The sequence below is a fragment of the Martes martes genome, assembly GCF_963455335.1.
Source record: "Martes martes genome assembly, chromosome: X".
In the NCBI taxonomy this organism is placed as follows: domain Eukaryota; kingdom Metazoa; phylum Chordata; class Mammalia; order Carnivora; family Mustelidae; genus Martes; species Martes martes.
The window spans coordinates 106,571,066-106,598,746 of NC_137897.1; the positions used below are offsets into that span (position 1 = coordinate 106,571,066).

The 27,681-nt window shown below is 51.0% G+C and overlaps 2 protein-coding genes across 14 annotated transcripts in view; one reads left to right on the forward strand and one right to left on the reverse strand.

The window, feature by feature from the left end:
• Positions 1 to 9,823, forward strand: part of FHL1 (four and a half LIM domains 1) — a 61,115-nt gene extending 51,292 nt beyond the window's left edge. For 3 of the 13 annotated variants that reach the window (XM_080795832.1, XM_080795839.1, XM_080795840.1), the window contains 5 exons: positions 5,068 to 5,249; positions 5,572 to 5,746; positions 6,325 to 6,494; positions 6,945 to 7,131; positions 8,325 to 9,823. In XM_080795832.1, coding sequence (XP_080651958.1) covers positions 5,094 to 5,249; positions 5,572 to 5,746; positions 6,325 to 6,494; positions 6,945 to 7,131; positions 8,325 to 8,479 — 843 coding nt within the window. In that variant the 5' untranslated portion in view covers positions 5,068 to 5,093 and the 3' untranslated portion in view covers positions 8,480 to 9,823. Of the gene's footprint in view, positions 1 to 3,123; positions 3,816 to 5,067; positions 5,250 to 5,571; positions 5,747 to 6,324; positions 6,495 to 6,944; positions 7,132 to 7,751; positions 7,952 to 8,324 lie in introns of those variants that run through there. The other 10 variants (XM_080795838.1, XM_080795837.1, XR_013966325.1 and 7 more) reach the window with 9 other exon arrangements.
• A 3,629-nt stretch (positions 9,824 to 13,452) lies between these two features.
• MAP7D3 (MAP7 domain containing 3) overlaps positions 13,453 to 27,681 on the reverse strand; it is a 31,781-nt gene continuing 17,552 nt past the window's right edge. The window contains exons 9-19 of the mRNA XM_080795303.1: positions 25,990 to 26,882; positions 25,140 to 25,267; positions 24,670 to 24,872; positions 23,013 to 23,142; positions 21,514 to 21,646; positions 20,401 to 20,505; positions 19,374 to 19,427; positions 18,028 to 18,130; positions 16,795 to 16,993; positions 15,451 to 15,722; positions 13,453 to 14,858 (exon numbers count right to left, since the gene is read on the reverse strand). Coding sequence (XP_080651429.1) covers positions 14,851 to 14,858; positions 15,451 to 15,722; positions 16,795 to 16,993; positions 18,028 to 18,130; positions 19,374 to 19,427; positions 20,401 to 20,505; positions 21,514 to 21,646; positions 23,013 to 23,142; positions 24,670 to 24,872; positions 25,140 to 25,267; positions 25,990 to 26,882 — 2,228 coding nt within the window. The 3' untranslated portion in view covers positions 13,453 to 14,850. The remainder of the gene's footprint in view (positions 14,859 to 15,450; positions 15,723 to 16,794; positions 16,994 to 18,027; positions 18,131 to 19,373; positions 19,428 to 20,400; positions 20,506 to 21,513; positions 21,647 to 23,012; positions 23,143 to 24,669; positions 24,873 to 25,139; positions 25,268 to 25,989; positions 26,883 to 27,681) is intronic.

The window sequence follows — 27,681 nt, forward strand, 5'->3', positions numbered from 1 at the left end:
TTCTCTTGCTGCCAGGGCGGAAAATCAAAGGAAGGTGCCCGCCTAATGTGCACAACCTTAAGAAAAGCTTCGTATCTGGACAAAGTAGGACTGGGATAGAGATTATGGGTTTTTCTCTAAATGCAGCATACAAGCGAACTTGCAAATAGCATTGAGTCATTTCTGTTTTTAAGGGAAAAAACCACTTTCTGATTTTCTATGAAATTCTGTGAGAGACCACTTTTCAGCCATGACTCATGACCTCCGTCTCATCGCAGCAAATTAGGTGTTTATTCCCAAATGTCTGACGACACCTCTTGGGAAAGCAATATACCCTTTCTTTGCAAGCCAGTATTTATACATGGGGTGACTAACGGGCCGGTATGTTGGACTTAGCAATTCACAGACCAGAAATAACCCGAATTTTTTTCCCCCTCTGGGTTGCAGTTCATTGTTTGCGCTGTTCGTTACGCCACTCAGGGAGAGCACGTCGAAGAATGCTCCTTTGCCCTCCTGGTCACGGTTTCCTTAAACCTTCCAATTCTGAGCCACTCAGGCATGAGGGGGAAAGTGGACATTAGCAAGAAATACGTGAGAAAATCCATATAAAAACACAGGCGAGAGGTTATTGAATACAATTTGAGTCTTCTCTAATGAGACGTTTCTCTGATGTGTACGTGATGGCATCAGAGCCAAAACTTCTTACTGAGATACTGAGGTTTATGTAGGCACCTCTTAGCATGTTGGCTGTCGTTCAGGAATTTTCTGAAAGAGGAAGCTTACTTATTAAGTGAAGAATGATGTGTCCTTTGAAGCAGGCACGGCAAGAAAGTCAGTCTGCCATCCTGGAAGCCGTCTCTAAAATGCGATCAGCCGGTCACATTTCCAACCACATTTGAACCTGCTACTTCTCTGAAGGCCTGAGGGTCAGACGTCAGCCCCTTAGGGTGGCAGGAGCTGTGCCCCGGTTTTTAAAAACAAATCTGTTATAAAATGCTTTGAATGAAAGAGGTTTTAGGAGCTTTGTGGCAGTGATCTAATCCCCGCCCCCAATCTGTCCATCCACGGTCATAGCGTGTGACTTAGTGGACAAGAGGCAGGGCCCCCGGGAATTTGCAAACTTCTTCTGTGCTAGACAACCCTCATTCCTGCCTACGGCTGCGGGGCACACGTCGGAGCCTAAGATCAGTGCAAGAGCTGCGGGAGGGCAGACCCAGCCACGGGGTGGGCAGGGACCAGCAGGAAGGGAAGTAAGTTTGTACCCAGTGACTCGTGTGATGACTGTGTGATGACTGATGAGGCGCCCTTTCCCAGGTAACAGCCGCAGGTCAGGGGAAACAGATCTGGAAGTTTTGGAAGGTTAGAAGACAACCTGGGTAGGGAGATAAGAAAAAAAAAAGTTCCCCCTAAGAGATAAACGCTTTAAGTATATGTTAATTTAGTAAGATTAAAGGGAGCCTCCAAGACAGGTGAAATGCTATCTTCATTTTTGTCCATTCTCTGATTTCTAACAAAGGGGGAACAGAGGGAGGCACAAAGTGTTTGTCTCCTCGTGAAGTCAGAATTTCACTGTGGCTCATTTTCGGGGAGCCCACACACCAGAGCGCTGGCTATCTTTTGGGAACCTCTGTGTGTCCCAGCTCTGTTCTCCCCGAGCTATTAGCGGCTCCGAAGATGAGCAGTAACAGACTCTTCCTGCCCTCATACCCGTTCATGCTTCATGCACAGTTTTGACACGGGGACTATCTCATCAGCAGGAACGTACCCCTCCGGCTTCCTCCTAAGCACGCTGCCGTGAAGGCTTGAAACAGTTTGGGACCCAATAATCCTAATTTAGAAAAACACGAGATAAACTAATTCAGGTTACCCAGAGTTCGACTTCATTGGAATCATTGCAAAAAAAGTACTAAAGTTCATGAATTTGACATCGGCATTGTTAACATGCCTCAAGTGTTTCCAGCCTGTTTACTTATTAGGCAATAAAAGCTAACGTTCCTAGAAGTGCCTATTTTATCTTGACAAATAAGCGTTTCCACACACACACAAAAAAGGCTTGAGTCCACTGTGGAAATGAGCCCTAAGAGGACATGCCCTTTGCAATCTGTCCCTCTGGGTGCAGGCTCGGGTTCAAGTGTGCAGTGCAGGGGAACAGAGGGTGGCCCTGGGCGTTCATTCTGCAGAAAGAAAAACTAATAATGCCCAAAAGCCTGGACTCAAAACCTAGAAGAGGTGGGACTCTGCACAGCGGCACCCTTAACTCGGGGTGACTTGTTTAATTTCCCTTTCACCCACTTCCGGACCCTGCCCTGGTGCTTGCGTGTTCAGCTGGTGAGCCATGGGGTTATTTCACCAAGCAAGTCATGTTCTAGAACCATGAAAGTAACCAGTGAAGAACTTGGCATTGGCAAAGTGACTGTTTTTTTTTTTTTTTTAATTTATTTGACAGAGATCACAAGTAGGCAGAGAGGCAGGCAGGGGGAGGGGGAAGCAGGCTCCCCGCTGAGCAGAGAGCCTGATGCGGGGCTCCATCCCAGGACCCTGGGATCATGACCTGAGCTGAAGGCAGAGGCTTTAACCCACTGAGCCACCCAGGCACCCTGTGACTGTTTGAAAGTAGGTAGCTTTCAAGTGAAAGAGGCTCGGCAGGTCAGATCTCTCTTACTGTAGTGGTTCTCCTTCTCCCCCAAGCTCTGAATACCTAAAGGGGCCTCTCTGTGCTTCCTGGCAGTGCTTGTCTGTGGGACACTGACCCCCAGTTTCTGCCATAAAGCACGAGACGGGACTCCGTCAGGCGGCCCGAGCCGCCGTGCTCTCACATATAGAACTATTTGGAGACCATTTCCTCTTCAGCAGACGTCAAAGGAATGATAGGAAAAGGAGCGTGACTCCAAGTTCTATGCTAAATAGGGACGTTGGTGAGGGAGGAGGAGGGATGTCCCCATATGGTCCAGGAAGATAGTCTCCGAAGGGCTAAGGCAGCCACGATTCCTCGCCACGCAGGAAGCCGGTGCCGTCTAATCTTACAAGTTCTGATTTCCTGCCAAATGGCATTTCGGAGCCACTGATAATTGAACTTCCTGGCATTTACTTGGTTTCTCTACTCGGCCAAGTAGAGTCCATCTTGGTTGAGGGCACAATTTCAACATGCAAAAGCTAGTGAGACGAGGATTTTGTGTGGCCTGTGAAAGACCAGCAGGGCTGAGAAGAGGAGAGTGATTTTCCACGTGCTCTCACGGTGACAGGCACTTTTTTCTGTCTGCACAGAGGCTAATGGCACTTTCGAAGCTGCCTTAGGTAAACAGCGTGCTGCTCAAGGAGACCAGGCCTCGGGCCCCCTGCGTCTCTGTTTTTCCTCTCTAACCCGATTACATAAGGGAACATCCCACTGGCCTTTTGGGGGAGAAAGTGCCACTAAGGACCATTCTCTGGTCTCGATGAACCTCTGAGCTCTGGCATAACTGTCTCAGGCAACCGTCTTTGCCCGAGAATGCCACCCACTCGCTTTCCATTGTTCGCTCCCTGGGGATGAGGGGGTCTGCGCGAGGGCCAGCCTGAGCAGGGGCTGCAGCTGGCCCAGAACATTCTACCCGTCCGTGGTGCGATCTGCTTTGTCTGGAGGCCAGCTTCCGAAATGCGCCCAGCTCCGAGGGAGAGTTCACCAGCCTTGGCCGAGGCGGGCTCGGAGACGCAGGGTGTGGTTTCCTTAGCTCACTCTGTGCTATTTGGTTGTCTGTGGCAACGGGATCCAAACAACTTGGACATGTGTTTGTATAAAAAAACTGGGAATGGGACCCAGAGTGGGAGTCCGGGGCCATTCAGCCAGTGGAAGAGCCACGGTGAGTACGGGGCAGCTGCTCGGTCGTCTCGCCTCGTTCCCTCGCTAGATTCCACGGGGGTATTTGCCAGCGCAAGATTCTCTCCATTCTCATGTTTCCTGCGCAAATTAAATAATTGCTATCTACTTGCCCACGTACGGTTTTTTTTTCAGGAGGAGCGGGGAGAATTAGCATATGTTTCAAGAAGTTGGGAGCTCGTAGATCTGGCAGCTTTCTGGTGGCGGGGGAACGGAGTGCCTTAGCTAGCTCGCAGCGATTACAGATGTGCAGTCTGTGGGGTCTGGAGGGGGTGGTGGGGGCTTGGGGACAAGGGGAGTTGTTCCCTATGAAGGCAGTGGAAGGGGTTCTTGGAATGATCAGCTTAACACTTTTTTAAAGCCTTTCTCTCCCGCCGCCCCCCCCCCCCGCAATCATACTTTCACGTCGCAATTTTTAAAACCGCAAATGCTTCGTTGACTCTCGAGCCTCACTTGCTCGAACAAAGGGGGAATTGCATTTTGGCGTGTCACAGAATGGCTCATCGCCGTGACAAGTGCTCACGGTGGCGGACCTTGCCAGTATGGACAGAGAATGCTGGGGTCATGGCTCACTCAGGCCTCGGGGGTCTGTGAACTCTGTTGGATGGAGCTCTTTAGGGTCCATTCGGGATTTAAAAGTGCTCTGCCGGATTTGAAGGATTAGATGCAGGCATTTTGAACCGATCCATAAGGGTTGTTCACGGGGCCAGCATCCTCTCCTCTCTGGGCGGTGAGCCCCGGTCTGTCTGTCCGGCGTGCTGACTCCTGCAGATAGGAGCAGGGTCTGGGAGGAAGAGCCCGAGGCTGGCGGTGGGGGGAGCAGAGCAGCGGCTCCTCCTCCTCGGGCTGCCGAGCAGTTTGCCTCCCGGAGCTGCCGCTGGAGCGGTGCCCAAGCTGTGTGTCCACGGCTCGAAGGCACCACACCTTTCTAGAAGCCCTGTCTGACCTACACAAGCCCTGACCCACTTGCCTGCTCCTCCAGCAGGACTTTCTCCCGTGTTCCCGGGGACCCACCGGCCGCGGACTCTGATCCCCGGCCAGTGGGGAGGCTCTTTCTTCCCAGGGTCCCGGTGAAGGACGTCCGGTCCTGGCACCCGTGGCCAGCCAGGCTCGGCGGCAGCGGGGACCTGACCTCCAGGCCCTGGTGGCACCGCACAGCTGTCCCCCGGAGCCTCGGCGGCAGCGCGCTCCCCTCCTCCTTGGGCTCATTTGCTCTGCCTGCTTGCCCCCTGCAGGTCCATCCAGCTACAAGGTGGGCACCATGACCGAGAAGTTCGACTGCCACTACTGCAGGGACAACCTGCAGGGCAAGAAATACGTGCAGAAGGATGGCCACCACTGCTGCCTGAAGTGCTTCGACAAGTTCTGCGCCAACACCTGTGCGGAGTGCCGGAAGCCCATCGGCGCCGACTCCAAGGTGACCGGGCTGGCCCGGTGTGTGGGGCGGGGGACACCCGTACAGGGTAGGGCCGGCAGGGATGTGGTGGTGAGGGAGTGGAGGCCCCGGCTTCCAGCGCGAGTCCCCAGCTCCCCCCACCGCCCCGACCCCAGTCTGGGGGTCCCCGGTAGCTCTTCCTCGCCTCGGTGTTCTCATGTGACTCACAAGAACACCTCAGGGTCTCCAGGTGTAAGGGACTGTGTCGTCACAGTAGTCTGCCCCAGAGATCTTGGGCGTGATGGGAGGGCCCCTGGCCCCCCCAGCATCTCTCACAGCAGCCCGTCTCCTGCTTGGTTTCCAGGAGGTTCACTATAAGAACCGCTACTGGCATGACACCTGCTTCCGCTGTGCCAAGTGCCTTCACCCCTTGGCCAACGAGACCTTTGTGGCCAAGGACAACAAGATCTTTTGCAACAAGTGCACCACTCGGGAGGATGCCCCCAAGTGCAAGGGGTGCTTCAAGCCGATCGTGGCAGGTAGTGTCCCCTCTCCCCACCGGGGCAGCCAGGGAGGAGGCCCGCAGGGCCGGGCTGATGCCGGGGCTCGTGGTGGTGGGGTGATGCTGCTGTGAGCCGCGCTTAGGTCTTAGCGTATATATGCACGCATATACGTACACGTATATCTGCGTACACATATATGCTCGCACACACGCACACACTCGGCAGCTAAAGAACACTGGAGAGAGCGGTCTGTGGCAAGAGAAAGAAGTAAAAAGTATGTAGCGCTTTCTCATTTGGGTAGAGTGAGTGAGCAAAGCATGCGACCTCCTCAGGGTGGAATTCTGAGCCAGGTCAGGTCCGCCAAGGCTGGGGCGCGGGGTGGGGCTTCAGGCATCAACTCCTCCCCTGATAGAAGCTGGGTCCGCACCACCCTGGTAGGTAGGCCGGTGGAGAGAGAGGCCCCCACGGGGAGGGTCTTTGGAAGCACGAGGCCGAGACCTGTGGGGCCTACATTCCCTCCCCTCTGGAGGGCCCAGGGCCGGGGGGGGGCATGGATTGCAGCCCCTTGCAGGGCACCGACAGGGGGGCTCTCGCTGGCTTCCCCCCCACCGCAGGAGATCAGAACGTGGAGTACAAGAAGACCGTCTGGCACAAAGACTGCTTCACCTGCAGCAACTGCAAGCAAGTCATCGGGACTGGAAGCTTCTTCCCTAAAGGGGAGGACTTCTACTGCGTGACTTGCCATGAGACCAAATTTGCCAAGCATTGCGTCAAGTGCAACAAGGTACGTTGTCAAGGGACTGTTGTTTCTAGAAGCGTTGGACAGTTTGCAGAGCACTTGCACACACACTATCCCATTCCATCCTCATGACAGCCCTGCGACGTGGGAATTATTATTCTCGGTTTGCAGATGAGGAGACTGTGGCAGGAGAAAGTGGCGCCCGGGCCCTGGCCCGCTGTCCAGGGACACACGCACTGTGGAGACCCCTGGCGGCCCCAGTTCTAGAGGTCTGCCTCTGCCACCTGCGTGACCTCACGCAGGTGCTCGCCCTCTCTGAGCCTTGGTGTCTTCATCTGGAACCCGGGGATAATAATGGCACCTGCCTCCCATGGCTGTTGTGGCGATTAAATGAGATATTGTATACCAAAGCGCCCAGCACAGTGCCTGGCACATAGTAGGCATTCAACAAAATGGTTGTTGAATCTGAATCCGGTGCTACACTCCCTGGTCTAGGCCATCACATCTGGAGGAATCACTTACCAGGATCAGCCCTGGCATGCCGAGTGCTTTGTGTGTGTTACCTGCTCTAAGAAGCTGGCTGGGCAGCGTTTCACCGCTGTGGAGGACCAGTATTACTGCGTGGATTGCTACAAGAACTTTGTGGCCAAGAAGTGTGCTGGATGCAAGAACCCCATCACTGGTAGGCTAAAGAGTCCTTGCTAAGTCTGCCAGGCTAGGTCTTGCGCATGGTAACCATCTCTCATTTTCCTCCGTCGTCGGTTTCATCCACAAAGGCCCCAGAGAATGTCCTCTCCCCCTGCCATTGTGATCCTGAAGGCCCCCCCCCCCCAATAGTTTGGATTCTCCCTCAGGCCAGCTTAGCCTTTGCCATACAGAACACCTCCTGACTACTGCTGACTAACGACGCTGCCGGAGTTCACGAGCCTGAGACCCACGGCCACGGCCACGGGCAGGCAGGCACCGTGCGCACTCACGCGCAGGGAGGGGAGCGGTGAGGTGGGGGGTTCCGGCGGGGCAGGGAGAGGCCGGGGGTGGGTGGTGGCAGGGTTGGGGGGGGGGTGGGGAGGTGGGGGGAGGGGACGCTGGCGAGTGGCAAGCTGGGATTAGAGCGCCCCTAGCGGCAGGCTAGTTGAGGGGTCGCTGCGGGCAGCTTCTTTGCGATCAGAGCAGAGCTAATCACTTCATTCCTCATCTCGCGGCCGCGGTCCACGTGCCCTGGGCCCTTTCCCCGCCTCCAATTTTCCCATCTCCCCGGGGAGCCTTGAAATGTACATTTGAGAAGACTTTTGCCATCCTCAGGGAAAAGGACTGTGTCAAGAGTGAGCCACCCAGTCTCTAAAGCTAGGAAGCCCCCAGTGTGCCACGGGAAACGCTTGCCTCTCACCCTGTTTCCCAGCGCCAACCTCCGGGGCAGGCATCCGGGTGGAGAGAGGACTTGTCCCTCGTGGGTGGTGGTTCTTTATAGAAAAAATCGAAGCTTAGCAGCTCCTCGAGGCCCGGTAAGTGCACACCCCACGAACAGCCCAAGTTTGCCTCCTGGTGGCCACTTTGATGCCATGGCCCTGACCTAAATCAAAGAAACTGGTTATGCTGGGAGGTCGGTGCGCGTCACAGGGGCAATAGTGGTGGCAGGGGAGTGTGGGCTCGTGGCCGAGCTCTGGCATCTTCTCAGGTCCTGGAGAGCCGGAGCAGGGTGGCGGCGGCGCACTGAGGGGAGGGGGGCAGTGCGCGGTGGGGGGGGCGGGGGGGGGCGGGCCGGACCGATGCGGCCCCCGCGTGCTTGTCGGCTCCGTGAACGTGAACGGGCCAGGCGGCGGCCTGCCTCTCGCCCGCACTCAGCTGGCTCCTCTGTTTGCTTTGTTGTCTCCCCAGGGTTTGGTAAAGGCTCCAGTGTGGTGGCCTATGAAGGACAATCCTGGCACGACTACTGCTTCCACTGCAAAAAGTGCTCCGTGAACCTGGCCAACAAGCGCTTTGTTTTCCACGAGGAGCAAGTGTATTGCCCCGACTGTGCCAAAAAGCTGTAAAGTGACAGGGGCTCCTGTCCTGTAAAATGGAATCGAGTCTTGTTCTCTGTGTCCTCGCCCTCTGGCCAGCGCCACCCCCCGGGCCAGAGTGGCCTCTCGCCTCTGAAGTCCTCCTCCTGCCTTTGCCCCCATTCTACGCTGTCACTCCCACCAGGGCGCACAGTGCTCGCGCTAGGATGTAGCGGCCAAGTACACTTCTCCGTAGCTGCCATGAGAACACACACACTTAGGTAGACCGACTCTTCTGCATGTTTATCCTAGAGCAGAAAAGTGCTGACCATGTAGCTGCTTAGTGACGCAAGCAAGTGGCGTACCCCACGAAGCCCCTGCCGAGCTGCGTCTCGCGGCTCAGCCAGGACCCGCCGTGTCCCCGTGTCCCTGTGTCCCCGGGCCATGCGAGAGTTGCAGCGGCTGCTGCAACTCGGCTGCTCACGTCTTTGGTGAGCAGAAAGCAAACTTAGCGAAATGCATGGTTGAACTTGCTCATCAGAGTCTCTTCTGTTCTTTTGTGCTTTCGAACGACTGATACGAATTTCCAGAAAGTTAACATTTGAACTTAGCTGTTAAGTAACTCTAAACTGACCTCCCCCTCCCCATACTAACTTCCAATTTCCCCGTGTGGCGTGTTTTCTGAACGTTCCTACTTTCAAGCATGGAACGTGCAGGTGATTTGCAAAGTGTAGGCAGACCCGAGAGAACGAGCCTGTTGCACAGGAACATCGTCACCGCGAATGCTTCTGGAAGCTTAACAGAACTAACCCAGCTGCCCTTTCTCTTTTATTTTTTAAATATTTTTGTTTTAATATGAATAGTAACATAGTTTATGGGTTTGGAGACTTGCATGTCAGTATTTTCGCCCCCTCCAGCGTTCCTGCAGTTTTGAAGTCCATCCTACGGAAGTAACCCTAACACCTGAGAGGGGTAGCTGAGCAGGCACCGGGACGGTCACTGACCCGACAGGACGTCTCCGAACAGTGATGTAATAACGTAGTAGTTGTCTGCTCTTGGTCCCCGTGGTGAAGAGCCCCGCCCAGTCCCTCTTCTTGTGACTCTTAAAGGACTGCCCCTCAGAGCTTAGCGGGATCTCTGGGGGCCGTGGCGACCTCCCTCCCGGGCCAGCCGGACGCCCATGTAGTGCTCACCTCACCGCACTCTCATCGACATTGTTCTAGGACGTAGTATAACGAGACAGTACCACAAGTAAACACGTAATGCCAGTGCATACGAACATTCTCGTAGGAGTGGTTAGCGAAGCCAACGCCTCATTTCTGCATTTTGTCATTAGCTATTATCCTCTAACGTTTCAGTGTATCCTTACAGAAATAAAGCAGCATATAAATAACCTGCCTGGTCTTTTCATTTTGCCGCTGGGGTGGGACACGACTGATCCCAGAACCCCAATGACTGTTTTCCTTCCTTCAAGCCTGGACTCCATTCAGTGCAGCGTGGAATAGGAATTCGGAGCAAGATAAAAGCTGTAAGAGCCCTCGGATCCAGTTAAAAACAACAAAACCCCACTCTGACCCCAAAGAAGCATTTCGCAGATGCTCACATCCCTGAAAGAAACGGGGCGCTGGGCGGGGCGGCGGGGAGGAGGAAGGGAATGGCAGCTGAAGGCTGGCTGAGGGTCACAGTCCCCATTTGGACGGCTGCCCTTTCCCTGTGCCCTGCGGAGCGCCGCTGTCGAGCGCTCCCTCCACCCTCGGGCAGGCGGGAGAAACTCGCTCCCCCTTGTGGCCGGCCCGGGGATGGGGCGACGGTCTGCTGAGCATCATGGCCATAGTCATGAAAGCAAAGGGTGGGGCCGCTCTCATGCTAACGGGGACCTGACCGTGTCAGCAGGGAGTCAACCTGCCAGCAAGAGACCACGGGCATTTTTACGAACAGGTGACAGCCCCTTGTGTCTGTCTCACTAGAGAAAGGAGCAGTTAAAGCCACGGAAGTGCTGGGTCATCTGGAGCCCCAAGGGAGCAGGGTGGGGTGGGGAATTGGGGTGATCCTCCCACCCCGCCCCCCCCCCCGCCTCCCAAGGGAGCTGGCCGGGTTATGGAGATCGCGGTAAGGGGCAGAGCCCAGAGGAAACAAGCCTGGCGTGGAGTGGGGACTTCCTTCAGGGACCCAGCGGAGGGGCGGTCCTTATTCTCACCGAGCTGGTGCTTGGCCCCCCAGTCCACTGACTGCTCCCAGCCCCTTCCCTTCCTAACTTCTCTCATCTGCCCTAGATTCTACGCTCATCTTCCATCCTGTGTCACCCTTTGGCCTTCCTGTCCCCCTTGGCCCGCAAAACTCCAGCCCACACCAGGGCCAGGGTCCGCTGTGAAAATGCACCATGGCCGCAGCCTTCGGTGCCGCCCAAGCCAGGCCGGCCTGGCCAGCTCGGCCTTGCCTTCCCCGGACCAGCAGGCTGCTTCGGCCCTGTTCCTCACCCGCGAACAGGTCTGGCTAGATAGCTAACCCTGACAGCCCCCCCGCTGATGGCACTAAGGCCCCATTTTCCAGGTGAGAAGGCGGAAGGTCAGAGAGGTCTGCCGGAGGTCATTGTGAGCAGGCATTGCCGCCGAAATGGTGAGCCCCTCGCGGTAGGGGCTGTGTCTGCCGCATCACACTGCGAAAACCATCAGGTCTGCTCAGTACTCCATTTGCAGACAGACGCTATAAAGACACAGGAGGAGGGAGGGGAGATGTCAGCTTTTCATCAGAGAACCCTCTTCTCCCTGGTAATTACAGGGATCGGAATATCAAGAACAGACTGTGGTTCACAGGGTGTGTTCTGGAGCGGATGACCTGGGTTCAAATCCCAGCTGCTCTGCCACTCACTATGCCACTGAGACCTGACCTATCTGGGCTTTCCTCGCCTGTAAAATGTGACAGAATTCCTACCTCCTGGAATCACATGCAGATGACATAATGAGCGCTTAGCAGGACGACTGACATCCACTAAAAGCACTCGATAAATGTTAGCAATTTGCTCATACCTCCAGCATCAAAGGCAGTCTGTTACCCACTATGCAAGCCACAGGACACTTCCCACTCGCAAAGCAAGACGGGGTTGTTGGCTTTACGATCATCCTTGAATTTGAGCATCAGCTCTGCCTCTTCCTGGTTGTACGATGTTGAACAAGTGCCAATCTCCACCAATCTGTGTCATCCTAGGTAAAAATGAATACCCGTCCTCACAGGGTTTAAAGATGCCTAATAATAAAGTCCCAGGCGTATGGCCCGTGTAGATGTAACTATAGTTATTACAAGACTTGGGGAACCCCCTGGATGCACCCATCCAGGAACACTGCGACTGGATTGGTGGGAAGGGAGAGCAACAGCGAGGCGGCCTCTCCAGGGCCTGCTTCTACAGACCAGGCCTCCATGGCCCTGGGGTGGCAGGGCAGGGGGTGGGGGGAGGGCACCACCGGGCCACCAGGAATGGACCCCTGACGGAACTGTGGGGTCCAGCCTGCCTCCAGGTTTTTGCTTCTTGGCACTAGCTCCTGCTGCTCTTTCCTCTCTTGACACGAGGGACTCCAAGACCATAGCACGGCCACGTGAAAACACAAGCCAAGTCCCACAGCAAGCGCACAGGCACCTCAGCTAAGACGCGGGACTTTAGTACTTTCAGTCCCGGTCCAGCACCCTTTCCAGCAGTCCCTACCGCACCGCTGTGCCAGCCTGGGAACAGAGCTGTCCCAAGGCATCGTACCTGCGCGAGAGGACACAGGTATAGCAAACGGGCTCATAGGCGGAACCCGTCCCTCAGGGACAGGGACACTAAGAGACTACCTAGAGAGGAAGGAACACGAGAGGTAACCAAGGTGTCCTATACCCCCACTGAGTTCAAGGGGCTCAGCCAGTGTCCGCCACCTGGGAGCTGGGAGCGGCTGCAGGTGGCGTGCGCCCGGGCCCTCGGGGTCGGCGGCTGCAGCCGGACCAGCAACGTGCAAGGCCGAGCGGGGCTGGCTGCCGCTGTTCTCGGCACCGGACCCCGAGACGGGATAAGCAGGGGCCTCGCCTGTCGGAAACAAAACCTAGCAGAACAGAATGTGTCTCCGGGCGGGAAACCAGACACCTACGGGCGGGTCGGAACGCGGGGTTTAGCCACACATAGGACCGGGTAGGGGTCGGGAAGTCAGGACGACATGCGCCCGGCCACTGCCCGCGCGTGCGCACCCGCAGGATGGAGGAGGCAGAGTACTGTCCCCTGTGGCAGGCACCCCAAGTGAGGCCCCTAAAGGGGCCGCGGAGGGGGGTGAGGAGTGATTGCTTAAAGGGGACGGGTGTTTCGAGGGTGATGAAAATGTTCTGGAACCAGACAGTTGCCCAACAACATAAATGTGAATTTTACCACAGTAAATATAAAGATACTTAGGAAATTTTTTTTTCAAGATTTTATTTAATTGAGAGAGCAAGCACCCGAGCAGGCGAGGTGGGGGGAGGGAGGGACAGAGAGAGAGGCAGACTCCCCGATGAGCAGGGAGCCCGGGATCATGACCTGAGCCCAAAGCAGCCACTGCACTGAACCCCCCACGTGCCCCGGAGAAAAATACTTTATGACCACTGGCCTCCCCGAGAAGTGAAGAGCCACCACTGGAGAGAGTAACAAGCACTGAAACAGGCACAGAATTTGAAGATACGCACCTCCATGCCCCACAGGTGACAGCAGAGGGTCTGCTCACCTTTTACTGAACCCGCCACTTGCCTCCATTCACAGCCTGGTTAACAATTAGGGCCACCTTCACACCACCAGCAGAAAGGGTTTTATGATTAGAATGAAAAAGAAGGGGCGCCTGGGTGGCTCAGTGGGTCAGAGCCTTTGCCTTCAGCTCAGGTCATAGTCCCGGGGTCCTGGGATCGAGCCCCGCATCGGGCTCTCTGCTCAGCGGGGAGCCTGCTTCCTCCTCTCTCTCTGCCTGCCTCTCTGCCTACTTGTGATCTCTCTCTGATAAATAAAATCTTTAAAAAAAGAATGATAAAGAAAACTTGCTTTATCTGCAAAGTTTATTTCACAGAGCACACATACAAACATGGGTATAACAGTGTTTCAACATGTGACATTTGTGCAGAAAAATACCAGAAACTCTTTGTCGGGATGATTGTCTCTGCCTTCTAGACAAAAGAGCTAGTGTATAAAAGTAGTTTTCAAATCTAAGCCACCAAGTTCTAACCCATAACAATGGTACAGTACTCTGAATGCCCAAGAATTAAAGAATCAGAAAGAATTCCTTCCTTTTACTAATCCAAGGCTGGTGGCTAGAAAAGGAACACAGGCTTGCTTGAAACTTGTTGTGATTCGCCAGCAAACTCATCAGCAGTAGGACTATCCCGCATTCAAGTTTTAATTGATGGTGTGTGTAAGCAGAATTTGACAGATTTCAGGAAACCTATTCTGCGTGCGTGCAGGACGTGTGTGCTCAAGTGTGTATGCACGTGCATACATGCATTTGCGTGTGTGTGCGCACACCTATCACAGAGACCAAAGAATGGCACCGCTCCTGTGCTCACTTGCAGCCAGTGGCTAGGGCAAGGCAAGCAGCTCTGGTCCCTACATCCCAAGGCTGAGTGTGTAAACGAAGTGCAGGTCTGGCAGGTACAAGGACCAAAAGAAGACATGTTGCAAACAACTAGGAGCATGACATGTGCCCTGCCAAACTGCAGCCACATACTGTCTTAGGTACGATAAAAACACTGCACAGTTTTTGGAAATAAATCCCCAAGGTGCACTTCAAAAAAGGTAACACCGATAAGCACGGAAGGTGCTAACACCGTCCTGAGAGCACTTTCTAGGACCCGGAGCATTTGGGGAGTACCAGGGCCTATGCACTCAGGTGATAGCAGAGTTAAGAACATACATACGTAATGGTAACATGTGACCTACTGTATTTTGCAACCTCCTGCTTGTTTATTAGAAACAACCCAGCAAAGCTCTTACGAGCAATCTTGAGGCCCTCGCCCACCCCATACGGTCTCTACGAGATTGAACATCTGCTCTGAATTTCTAAAGTAATTTAACTATTAAACAGAATAAGCAGTATTTTAAGAGAGAAAATTCCTCCTCAGTTTAGAAACTTAAAGAGTGGCCACTTCCGAAAGGCCCTCCTGCTGGGCACTCACACACCCCAGCTGGAAAACAAGAACGAGACAGCAGAGGTTTTTACAGGGCAACGAAAATGACTCTTTACTCAGAACCCCTGATGTTGTTAAGAGTCAAGATGATATTGTGCATCTTCTGAGATGATACACATTAAGGCGTCTGTCTGTTGTTTTCCCTGTTTGTGATGGTCATTTTAGTGGCGAGGTTCAAGTCAGAGGCTGAAAAATTAGGGGGTCTGGAAGATGAGATCCAGAGTTGAGGGTGAATTCTCTTCTGGGCTGCACGAAGTTTACATATCTGACCGGAGGGAAAAAGAAAAAGCACAGTAGAGCAGATGCCGGTCGCACTGCCGCTGGGCCCCAGCCTCTCTTCGTGGTGGGTCCAGGACCTTTGGCAACCCCCTCCCCGAACCATGGTTCCTGACACACAGTGACCCCAGGATCCCAACCCCCAAATAGGCCCACGCTGCCTCTCAATTTCAAAAAAAAAAAAAAAAAAGCTTCTTAAAGGAAAGAAAAGCAGAGGCCTTTTGGTTTGGGGAAATCAGGTTGAGAGACTAAGTGCAAAGGGCTGACGAACCTTGCGCCCTACATGATTATTTATCTGCACACTGTAAAGCAGCTGGTGTACCAGGGGCGCTGACGAGAACCTACTTTGCGTATCTGGTAGGAAACGGCAGGGCATCAGAACTAGAATCAAGTCCTTTATGCTCTCAAAGCCAACTCAGCGGAAGACCCTTTTTGATATCCAACTTAGCCTTCAGACCCACCACCGTCTCCCTACTTGCCTCAAAGTTACAGGGTGCCAAGAAGGCCTGGGAAGAGCCAGAAGCAGGAGAGTTCATGGCCAACTGCCTTTCAAGCAAGGTAAAGACAGGAGGAGGCCTTACCCGATGGAGCAGGAACAGAATTGTTTTTCTTGTCGTCTAAAGGCAACGGGGGACTCTGGTGGAATGTCATGGAACCTTTCAGATGGTATTTTCGGCTATCAGGAGGGGTACTGGACATAAGGGACTCTGCCTCATTTCTGATGTCAATAATTTTGTCACAGATCCACTCCTGTGCCTCTGGGTCTAAACTCTTGGAAGGTCCCACGGTGTTACAGGTTTCACTTGCCTTTCTAGTATTGGCTGCACGGCTAGTCATTCTTTTGGTGGACGATCTGGAAAGAGATGCTTAGGTTAGAACCCTGACTAACCCAAAGCCAAGGTTTTATCCTGAAAGAAGCTTTATCCTTAAATGAAGGGTAAGTAACTTAGGATAAGTAACTTATCCTTCAGAATCCCAGCATGGGAAAGCGGGAAGAGACCCTGGAAATCACAGAACACACTGGTTTCCAAATTGTGTCCTGCCAAGTCCCAGGGTTCAGCAAACACTAAGCAAGGCCAAGAGCAGCTGAGCACGCAGGCCTCCAGAAGCCCCATCCCCCACTTCAAGTGGATCCAGGACGTGGCCAGAACCATGGAGTGAGGACGGACTGGCTCTCCCCGCTCCAGGGCTCAGTCCAGCCCGTCACTGAGCCTCTTGGCCCCTTGTGTTCACGTGGGCCTTGGAGGCTCGTGTCTTTTTTTAAGATTTTATTTATTTGACACAAAAACAGAGCGAGAGAGGGAACACAAGCAGTGGGGAGCGGGAGAGGGAGAAGCAGGCTTCCTGCTGAGCAGGACCCTGGGATCATGAGCTGCGCCATAAGGCAGATGCTTAATGACTGAGCCACCCAGGCGCCCCAGGCTCACATCTTCTTGGGCAATCCCCAGGGAGCCTTCCTAAGAATCTATTGCCTCTCTCCCAACCTAACTCCTGCCCTCAGTTTCCCCATATGTAAAACGACATCCACACTGAAGTCAGAGTTGCAACGAGCATCGGAACAGGCAACATCAAACACCTGGTATGCGGCAGTCACTCAGTGCCCCCCTCCCAGATTTTATGAGCAACACCAGTGTGCACAAAAGCACAGCTTAGGGCCGGATGTATCTGGTTTGAATGTGGGCTCTGCCTTATCACAATGGGATGTTGGGCAAATAAGGCCCGTCGTCTCTCCGTGCCTCAGTTTCCTCGTCTGTAAAAGTGAAGATGATAGCCCTTACCTAGCAAGGCTGCTGTGGGGATCAATTTGGATCAATTTACTTCTGGAAGTACTTGACACAGTGCTTGGCAAAAACTAAGAGCTCAGTCAGTAATTTTGTGTATGACTCCCACCAAGTTTATTCTGATAAGCTTGCTGAGTGACTCACCTGATACCCTTTGCCTGAGCCAAAGGGTCTTTCGCACTTTTTTGTCTGAAGTTTTTCATGTCGCCATTAAAAAATGTTTTTGTCTCTCTACAGACTTGGCCAGAGGTGGCGTCTAAAAACACCAGCTTGGGAGTGTTCTTCTTCATGTTTTTAAAATGTGTTTTGAGTTTTGTGGATGAATCCATGCCATTTATAAAGGCTTGGAAAACAAAAGGAAGAAGATTAAAACTGGAGTTTCGACAACGAAGGCAACAGAAGGGGAAGGCTGTGATGGTGGCGCATCGGGGCACAGCGGCCGCCTACAGGCGAGGGGGGCCATGCAGCGGGATGCTGGGGTGCAGGGTGCCGCCCGGCGCACAGGCCTGCTTGGGCCTCAAAGCACAAAGGAGCCACCTCTGAGGAACCTGCCTCCTTCCTCTGTCAGGCAAGAGTCGGAGGCCAGAGGGTAGCGGGGCAGCAGGCTTCTTACCCCTCCTCCTGCCCAGCCACCGGGCCAATCTCGCCTCTTCTTTCGGCCTCGATTCCAGTGCGGCCTCCTCCGTGCCCCTGGCCCTGCTCTGACTGCTCTATTCTCACCGCGTTCGGGCCAACCCGCCCGTGGCAGTATCACCGTGTGCCTCTGTTTTGCCACGGGCTGCCTTGAGGCTAGGTCTCCTCCCCTCTGTATCCCAGCTAGCCCAGGAGAGAGAAATGCATGTTCGTTTCCATTTGTGGGGTTAAGAGTGCCTAGTTCTGCTGCCATGAAGTGGTGACTACCCATGAGGGACTCGGCCATACATTTCAGAGGGTTCTCAGGTCATAACAGGTGTGACGTTCCTCTCCGGGAGGTGCAAAGTGGCATTCCTCCTGCGGTTAATCACGGATGCCGTCCAAGGCTGGGAGCCAGGAAATGCTCGTTAAGCCTCACGTTCGGGTAAGAGCTACATACCTACAGCCTAACGGCACAAGCTGCACCCGACTAACGGACGCCACCCGCCGCAGGCTTTCCCCCGAGGTGTCTACGCGCCAGGTCCTATTCTCAGCACGACATGGATCAGCCTATTGCAAGGGGCTACCTCCTGCTACCCTAGGAGGACCACATTTGCTTCCCCTTTTTCAGGTAGGAAAACTGAGTACAGAGAGGTTTGGTAAGTTGCCCAAAGCCACACAGCTCAGAAGCAGAGGTGCCCCTAGATAAACCCAGACAGTCCAACTCCTACACAGTGACTAACAAAACTCAAAAGGCAAGCAAACCTGATGGATGCAGGTCATCAAACGAATTGTCATCACTTTCTGACTCATCCTCATCGTCCGCCTCGTCCTCCTCGTACGTGTTATCAACAAACGGTTCTGCAGCCTAGGATGAGAAAAGAAGTCAGGATTACATCTAATATTCTATCAGCCTGACTTGGCTATTTCAGAGAGAAGAGGTTTCATGCTGGACTGATTGATGGCTGTTTTTCATCATTTCAATTAAAAAGTAAAAAAAATCTAATGTCTTGGGCCCAAAGATGACAGGGGACAGAGGAGCTGGCCCTAGTTGTGTCTTTCGGTTAGGGAAAGACACTCAGGAATGAAAGACTTCCCCGAGTGGGAGCCAAGGGGGCCATGGCTCTGGGTTGGGATGCTGAGTCCGAACTAAGCTAAGGTAGGGCCAACTGATGGAACAGCTAAAAAAAAAATTCTTGGCTGTCTCTTGAGGGGAAACTTCCCAGGCCAGCAGGCTAAATGATCTTTCAGATGGTGACTCGCTGCACTTTCCAGAAATGACATTTGTATTCTACATTGCCACGGTATGAATGACCACACTGGGGAACTGGAAAGAGCTAAAATACCAGTGTGGTAGCACAAAGGGTAAAGGGCATAGAATTTGGAGGGAAAAGGCCTTAGAGGCATCTGATGCCTCAAAAGACAGGATGCTGGGGTAAGCAAATACTTGTGAGAGCAACCCCAAAAAGCACTTACCATAAAGGAAAAAAACTGCTGAATTTGAATTCATGAAAATGAACGTCTGTTCATCAAAAAGCATTATGAGAGTATGAGGCAAATTAGAACAATACCTACACATGCACAGAAGCAGAGGAGGTAAAAACTACACATCAGTAAGAAGCAAGCCGCTGAAAGGAAACATGGACGAAGGACTTGACAAGGCACTTCACCAAAGCAGATCTCCAAATGGCCAAAAAGTAGACGGAAAGGCACTCAAGTTCATTAATCATAGAAAACTACCAATCAGCTCGGTAGTGTGCAAATTAAGAACTTCTATGCAGCAGGAGGCCACGCGTTAAGACGGGCCGCGAACTGGCAGAGGACACATGTAGCACAAACGAGCAGGAAAGTAGGAGTATCCAGAACAGGGGAAGAACCGCAAGTCAGTGAGAGAAAGACAGTATCAGCCCAAAGGCTCTGGGCACAGACCCGAACAAGCATCTCGCACAAGAAAAAGCAGGACAGCTCATTAAGGACCGAACGTGTTCCACCTCCCATAATGAGGGACACGCACGCGTGATGCTCGCATTACCACCAGACTGGCCAAAAGGCGGCAAGCAGCTGAAGCAACAGGACTTCTTACGCACTGCTGGTGGGGACACATAGACTACCTTTGCAGTATTCGAATCTGTCTTTCTTGTCCGCTTCATAATCTCCTCAATTCTCTATTTAAAGGAAAATAAAAATTCAAACGTGAAAACAGATTAAAAACAAACCAACCGTCCCAAGGAAGTTGATTACTTCCATTTTCCACAAGCAGACGCACCAGAACTGGTCCCAAGCCACAGCTTTCACCACTTTGAGAGCTCGGGGCGGCCGCCAGGGGCCCTCTCAATCCCAATGTCAGTCATCCTGAAAACATCTGGAGGGGGTAGCAGCCGAACTAGCCATCTTAACCCAGAAATCCAATTACCTTTCACTCCTCATTTTGTAGACTCAGAAATTCATGACTTAAAAGCACATACTGCGAGCCAGTTAGGACTTTTTAATGTTTTAGTCTGAACAGATCACGACTGAAGCGGATAATAACAAAAAGAATGCACCCCAACGATGTAACATTGTCAGAAGGCTGAGGCTGCAAAGAGCGCACACACAGGAGGGAAAGAATTCTCTCCCTGGCGCACACCTGGCCTCCTCAGGGTGACCCACTCCCAACAGAGAGGCCGTGCAGCCTGGACTGGGGCCTCCTGATCCCAGACGAGCCAAACTGAGTTGCACAAAGTGAGGTCCCACCTTACAAACAGCCTGCACCTCGGCCTTTGAGAGAAGCCTGTACCTGCTGCTCCCTCCCACTCAGCTGCTACGGTTTCCAGCCCAGTCCAGAAGAAACTAGCTTCCACCAAGCCCTCCCAGGACCAGAGTGATTCTGCTCAAAGGAGCTTTGTTCCCAGAGGTTTGTGATACCGCGGTGTCACCGTACTGGTCATCAGTGGTCTGCCACGGAGAGGTCAGGTCAGCAAGAGGAGACCCTTCTACATAGGATGGGTGAGAAGCTTGGATAAGGAAGAAGAGAGCTGCAGTGGGAAAACCACCAGAGGCTAACATACCACTTACTTGTGATTTTGAAGAACATGTTTTGGTATCATGTGCCCAACACTGTTTTCGAAACGAACCAAACTCCCAAAACAGAAACAGTACCTTTTTTCTCTCTAATCTCTCCTGCAAATTCTGTAACATAATTCTCTCCTGTTCCTTCTTGCGTTTGTCAGCCTCCTCCTGAGCTTTTATTTTGGCGTCCCCTTTCTAGAAAATTTGCATAAAAATACCACTTACTCTCAATATACAAGTGATAACTGCGAACAACAGCTGAGAAAGTTAAACAGTTAAAGGTTATCCAGCATAAAAGAATGTAACCTTCTGATTGACAGTACCTATACACACGACATTCATGAATTCTGAGTTTTCAAAACATCAGCTAAAAATGCACAAAACCAGGCTAACCATCGTCTTGAAGATTTAGAAGCCATGTCTGTCCCCTCCAGGACCTCAGGGTCACCATTCCAGCACCGTGGTTATCAGGCTACTATGGTCCCAAAATCAGGAATTATACAGCTATCCATTAACACAGCAACAGGAGCCAAAAGTCTTACACCTTTCGAAAGCATGGAGAGGATCCTTACAGACAGCTTCCCAGGGAATGCAAATGCACACAAGCGCTTATGCGACACACAACTGATTCTATTAAGTGATACACTAAAACTGGAATATTAAGTAGGCTGTGTTAGTAATTCAAAGTGAGTGTACAGTCTGAGCTCAGTTTGTGGATTTATTCACCAGAGGATTTGAATTTGCATGGGTGAGACATTCTTACTGGGGAACTGGAGGACTTCAAACTTTTGGAGGCACTCATAATTTTTATCATCTCCATTGGGGGGTATGTGGAGTGCAGCTGTGAGTGCCACAGAGTGCAGGACTGGGAAAACTCATGTAGGATGTTTAATCCGTGCGAGCAATGGGACTTCCTGAAACCGAGCTGCAATGTTGTTTACGTAGACAAAATAAAAAACTAATAATTTGTAATTCTCAGCTTTCTGCTTCTGTTTCACTTGGAAGATATTCTAGAATTTTGCCAAGGGTGGCTGGGAATGACTTGTAGTGGCCCTGGGTAGCAGCAGATGATAATGGAAAAACATAGCCGCACAAGGCTGCATCTGTTCATCACCTTTCTGGGGAAACAGATTTTTGCCTTGGGTTTTAAATGAATTTCAGAATCTGGTCCTCAACCCCTGTTAAAGTGGAGAGCCAGCAAACCTGTGGTAGCACTTTCTGGTCTTCCGGATCTGGAGATCCTTTCTTCATTTCCTTCTGTTGTTGCCCATCTTCCAGTTTCGAGAATTCTTCTTGTTGGCCTTCCGCCGCTTTATCTGCTGCGTCCTTTGGTTTGCTAGTAATACAGCACATTCAAACAACTCTTAGTATTTGTCTCAGTCTCTACCATATACAGCTTACAGTAATACGTGCATTTTTTTAAGTCATCTCTACGTCCAACATGGGGGTCAAACTCCCGACCCCAAGATCAAGAGTCACACGGTCCCCCAACTGAGGCAGTCAGTCTATTCTAGAGGCTGCATGCATGCACGCCTGAGTTGGGGGGTGGGACAGAGGGAGAGGGAGAGAGAGAATCCCAACCAAGCAGGCTCCACACTCAGCAAAGAACCCAACCCGAGGCTGAGATCTGACTTGAGTTGAAACCAGGAGTCAGACACTCAACCCACTGAGCCACCAAGGCACTCCAATTTTACCATTTTTAAATGGGGGAAACTAGCTCCTGGTAGTAGAAAAAGATTTTTATCAACTAGTAGGCTACATTTTAAAAGGAGAGAAAGAATGGCAATCCTTAACTGTGTTAAACACACGGGACCCTCCAAAAGGCCTCATTATACACATGTTCCCACCCAGTCTCACACATGATAATTTAAAGGAGGGTCTGGTGGTGCCCAGAGGGAAGCCCATCCACAATGACTAATATGCAGGGCTTTTAAAATGTTAAATGAGCTGTTTACACGAAGCAATGATGTTCTTCAAGTTAACAGGTTGTTTTTGCTATTCACAACATCCCTTTCTTTCCAAACCCACATGAAGAGTACTGAAAGCACGTGACTGCATTTCAAATACTTACTACTTCAAAACGACCTCAGGACTGTAGCTATTCTGTACAGGCCATGAACAGGGATTTATATTCCAGGGCCCTAAGTCAAGTGAGCTCAAGACTGAGGGTCAAGAAACCTTGAGATGGAGTTAGAATGAACTCAAGTGTACACGAGGTTTGCTGCCACAGGAAAGCATTTCGGCAAGGCCTGGTGACACTGAGGTATCACAAAAGTCACTGGAAAGTCCTAGCGAAACACGAGGTAGTACACTTTCCAGGTTTACAAAGTCTAAAGTTACAAAAGACTTCTGAAACAAAGAAAGGGGCTGGCCCCAGTGAATGCCAACAGCAACAGCCTGGCGGGACCACTTGGGTGTTCCTGCTGATGTGAGACCCTGACCCAAGTGCTGGTCTCCTTGCGCATCTTCACGGTGATGCACGGCTACCAGACGACTACACCATCTCTCTCTACAGACCAGTGTCCTCTCTACTGGAGATGCTTCCCACATTTGTTTCGAAGGCAACGAGTCATTTCTGATTCACACTAAAGTCAGTCACTCTTTGATTATTTATAATACATCGAACCTGAAGGTACATTCTGACTTCAAAATCTGGGCCCCGGCCAAGACTAAGAGTACGGAAAGAGTGGATTTGTGCTGACCTCTGCTCCCTTTCCTTTTGTATTCTTTCTTCTCTCTCTCTCTGTTCACGAGCAAGCCGTCGTTTCTCTGCCAAAATTTTTGTTGCCTCCTTGGCATTCATAGTCCCTGGTGTGCTTTTATTACTAGACTCTAGTTGAAATTAACACGTAAGACAGTTAGCTGAGGGAACTTAACACCCTTAAGTCCAATAAAGAGGTGCAAGACAACCAACAACATTAAAAACCCAAATAATACGCACATGGTCTAAAATTTAGAAGTAACTAGCAATGTGTAAGTAAGTGGTTACAACAGAACAGGTTTGGTTCAAAAACCCAACCCCACTCCCAATAACATAAGTAGCAGCATATCTCTTATTAACTACTTGTTCCAAATGAAATACTGTACTCCCACTTTGGTTTAGCCGCTTTGAGAGACATCAGACTAAAGTGACCTTATGGGGGACAAAGATTAAGACACAGTGAATACTTAGGAAGACAAACTTAGGCTCAGTCTATATGAAGCATACAAATAACCTGACTAAAGAAAAATATATCCAGCATGCACTCTGAAATTTGTGCAGAATTTTTACTAAATAATTACTGTTTAGATGAACATGGTAATAGTAAACTGTATCTGATTGATCATAAAGTGGCGAACTACATAACCAAAGAAACCAAGACTATCAGTAAAATAAGGAGACCACACAGAGGCATACTGTAATATTTCAGTCCACATGACTATTTTAAATAGATCACATATAACAAGGATCTTAAGGAATCAGGAATGAATAATTTGTAATCAAAAGATTATTCCTATGATTTTAAAACATCACCATGGAAATCCTTCAAAAAAGAATTTACTAGTGTATTTAAAATGTCACAGCCCATGTATGGAAATGACTGTCAACTCTTTATGTACACCTGCAGGGCCACAAATGGCCAGATGTGCTCTCTCCAAGGATGGACAACAGCTTATGGCCATTCACGGAACCATCCACTATCAGAGCTGGATGGGACCCCAGGGGTCACCTAGAGCAATGAGTTCATCCAAGCAGTGCTTTTATTGTTTTTTTAAGGTTTATTTATTTGAGGGGAGAAGAGAGAGAATCCCAAGCAAACTCCATGCCAAGCACAGAGCCAGCCACGGGACTCAATCTCAGGATCCTGAGATCAGGACCAGAGCCCAAACCAAGAATCAGATGCTTAACTGACTGTGCCACCCAGGTGGCCCCCAACCAGTACTTTTAACATCAGTTCCAGGGCTGCCTGGGTGGCTCAGTGGGTTAAGGCCTCTGCCTTCGGCTCAGGTCATGATCCCAGGGTCCTGGGATCGAGCCCCACATTGGGCTCTCTGCTTGGCAGGGAGCCTGCTTTCTCCTCTCTCTCTGCCTGCCCCTCTGCCTACTTGTGATCTCTGTCAAATAAATACATAAAATCTTTTAAAAAAAAATCAGTTCCGAAAGTGGATTTTCCTAAACAACAAGGGGGTGGGGGTGAGTAAGCAGCTCCGGCAAGGAAAAAAGAGAGCAATGTGCCAATGACTGGTTAAATTCTCTATCAGAAGAAGGTTAACCCCCTAAAGTTCTCAGAAATGGAGAATAAAACAAAGGAAACCATTCCCAAACTACCCTAAGATTTTCCGTGTTGCCAAAATAAACTTCTTAGTAAAGGAACTTACCCTCACAGACCATCTGCTTTGGGCTCACAGCCTCAGCACTGCTAGCAGCTTTAGGCACTCCTTCTCTTTTCTTTCCAAGACTACCCAATGCATTTTGTGCCAACAGACTACGCTGAACAGGGATTACTTTATAGGAAAGAGAAGACTGGGACTGTTTTGACATGACAGGTGATGGTGATGACGGGCGATTCTTTTGCATTTGCCTGCTGGGAAAAAGTAACCATTAATGGGGGAAATCTGGTATGGTTTTTTAATAGATATGTGCTAAATAAGTTTATAAAGTGTCATTTCATAAATATAATGTCTTGATATTATGAGATAATATTTTATGATGGGATAAATCCATTTTAAAGATTTTTTTCTCTTTATATTTACATTATGATACATACTACATTATTTCATTTATGAAACACTGATGTGAAATCTGTCCTGGTAAAATACCTATCAGGAACACTTGCAAATAAACTTACTTAATACTGATAGGAGAAGGTGGACGCCACCCACTTGCAGGAGATGACGGCCATTTATAACACGGTATATGCGATGATGGGCGCTTCTTGGTAGCAGGGTTTGAAGCCTGTTTGTCCATTTCTGATTTCTGAACAAAGCATATGATCAGATTAATAAATTAGCATTTACCTTACTGCAGCTGGCTTTTTTAGACAAAAATACCATGAATATAGTACAATTATAGCTCCTTAAACTCCCCATTTTCTTTTCAAGCATAACAATTCAGATTACAAAATTCAAGGTCACAGAAATAATCACCTTAAAACATCTTTCACTTCAAAACCTAATTCTATTTCTAAATCCTGATTAAAAGGTTTGCTATATTTCTCAAAAAATTTCTCTTCAGAGTTTAGAAATAGTTCATGTAACAGTTACTCCCTGCTACCAAAAATGAACTAATATTCCAGCTTTGAGGGGAAACTGTACAAGTATCACAGAATTTTAAATCATTAAAGTGAGTTATCCTGTTTTACTAATTTTTTACAGAATGCTATAAATATTAAGAAGCTGCTTATGGGGGCACCTGGGTGGCTCAGTGGGTTAAGCCTCTGCCTTCGGCTCTGGTCATGATCTCAAGGTCCTGGGATCCAGCCCCGCATCGGGCTCTCTGCTCAGCGGAGAGCCTGCTTCCCCCCCCATCTCTCTGCCTGACTCTCTGCCTACTTGTGATCTCTGTCTGTCAAATAAATAAATAAATAAATCTAAAAAAAAAAAGAAGTTGCTTATGTTGTGAAACCTGACCTATCATAACCTACACAACTTAATACAGATTTTAATAGAAACTTTGTCAATAAAAGGCACTTGACAAACCTGTGGAGAGTCTTTCACTTTCACCTTGGAAGATGCTTCCGCGCCCACCTCGGGGGATGCCTTGGAGGACGCTTCCACACTCTCTTTGGGGAGTGCTTTCACACTAGCCCCAGGCGATGTTTCCACACTGGCCTCGGCTGACACTCCCACACTAGCCTCGGGAGCCGCTTCCACACTGGCCTCAGACGACGCTTCCATGCTCACATCAGGGGATGCATCCACGCTCACCTCAGGAGATGAGTCTGGGCTCACCTCGGGGGACGGATCCACGCTCACCTCCGGGGACGACGGGTCCACGCTCGCCTCGGGGGACACGTCCACACTCACTTCTGGTGATGTTCCCATGCTCTCAGGGAGTGCTTCCACACCGGCTTCACACGATGCTTCTACGCTCCCTTCAGGGGGCCCTTCCACGCTCACCTTGGGGGTGGCTTCTTCATTCCCTTCAGGGGCCACTTCCATGGTCGCCTCGGGAGCCGCTTCCGCGCTCACCTCGGGAGCCGCTTCCACACTCGCCTCGGGGGCCGCTTCCGCGGTGGCCTCGGGGGCCGCTTCCACGCTCGCCTCGGGGGCCGCTTCCGCGGTGGCCTCGGGGGCCGCTTCCGCGGTGGCCTCGGGGGCCGCTTCCACGCTCGCCTCGGGGGCCGCTTCCGCGGTGGCCTCGGGGGCCGCTTCCGCGGTGGCCTCGGGGGCCGCTTCCACGCTCGCCTCGGGGGTTGCTTCCACCTTCACGTGAGGGGCCGCCTCCATGCTCACGTCAGGCGGTGCTTCCACCTTCTCCTGGGGAGGCCCTGCCGCTGCTGACTTGCGAAGCGCCATGGTATTCTTCAGTTCGTCACTGCTGTGGCTCCGCAAGGGCATGTTTATATTCTGGATTAAGGCACTGTGGGTACCTGTGGGTGAACGAGGACAGGATGAGACCGCCTATACACAGAAACCAGACAAGACAGAAACGCACCACGTAACAATACAAGAACAGGAAGAGAAAAAAGAGAGACTATGCGTTTGTTAGTAAATTGCAGGGATTACCCCACAACATGGAAGTGTCTAGTGAAATGGAACCCACACACCAGACAGAAACATCTCGAAGTTGGTTACTTCAGAAGCGCCACCATTAAGAGGTGTAGTGAAAGCAAAAGTCCACTACAGGTGAAAAGAGGATGTTTCTTCAAAGTTGATGTTTGCAGTAAGTCATTTCTCTTTTAATATCACTGTTTTGAATGATTTTTATAACACATTATAAGATACTCAACACTTTGAAAAAGTAATCTAGAACAACTTCACTAGGGCCAGAGACCTTACCATTTCAAGTAATCAGGTAAGAAACTCCATATATGGTGACTTAAATGTAAGAAAAGAGAATTTCTCATCCATTCTAAAAACTGTAAGACATTCATCAGAATGGGCTAGATTTTCAAGGTCTCTTCCAGCTTTAACAATCTAAATTTTTTTGCCAGGGTACCTCCGTGGCTCAGTCATTAAACTTCTGCCTTTGGCTCAGGTGGTGATCCCGGGGTCCTGGGATCGAGCCCCGCATCGGGCTCCCTGCTCAGCGGGAGGCCTGCTTCTCCCTCTCCCACTCCCGCTTGTATTCCCTCTCTCGCTCTCTCCCTGTCAAATAAATAAAAATCTGGGGCGCCTGGGTGGCTCAGTGGGTTAAAACCTCTGCCTTAGGCTCAGGTCATGATCCCA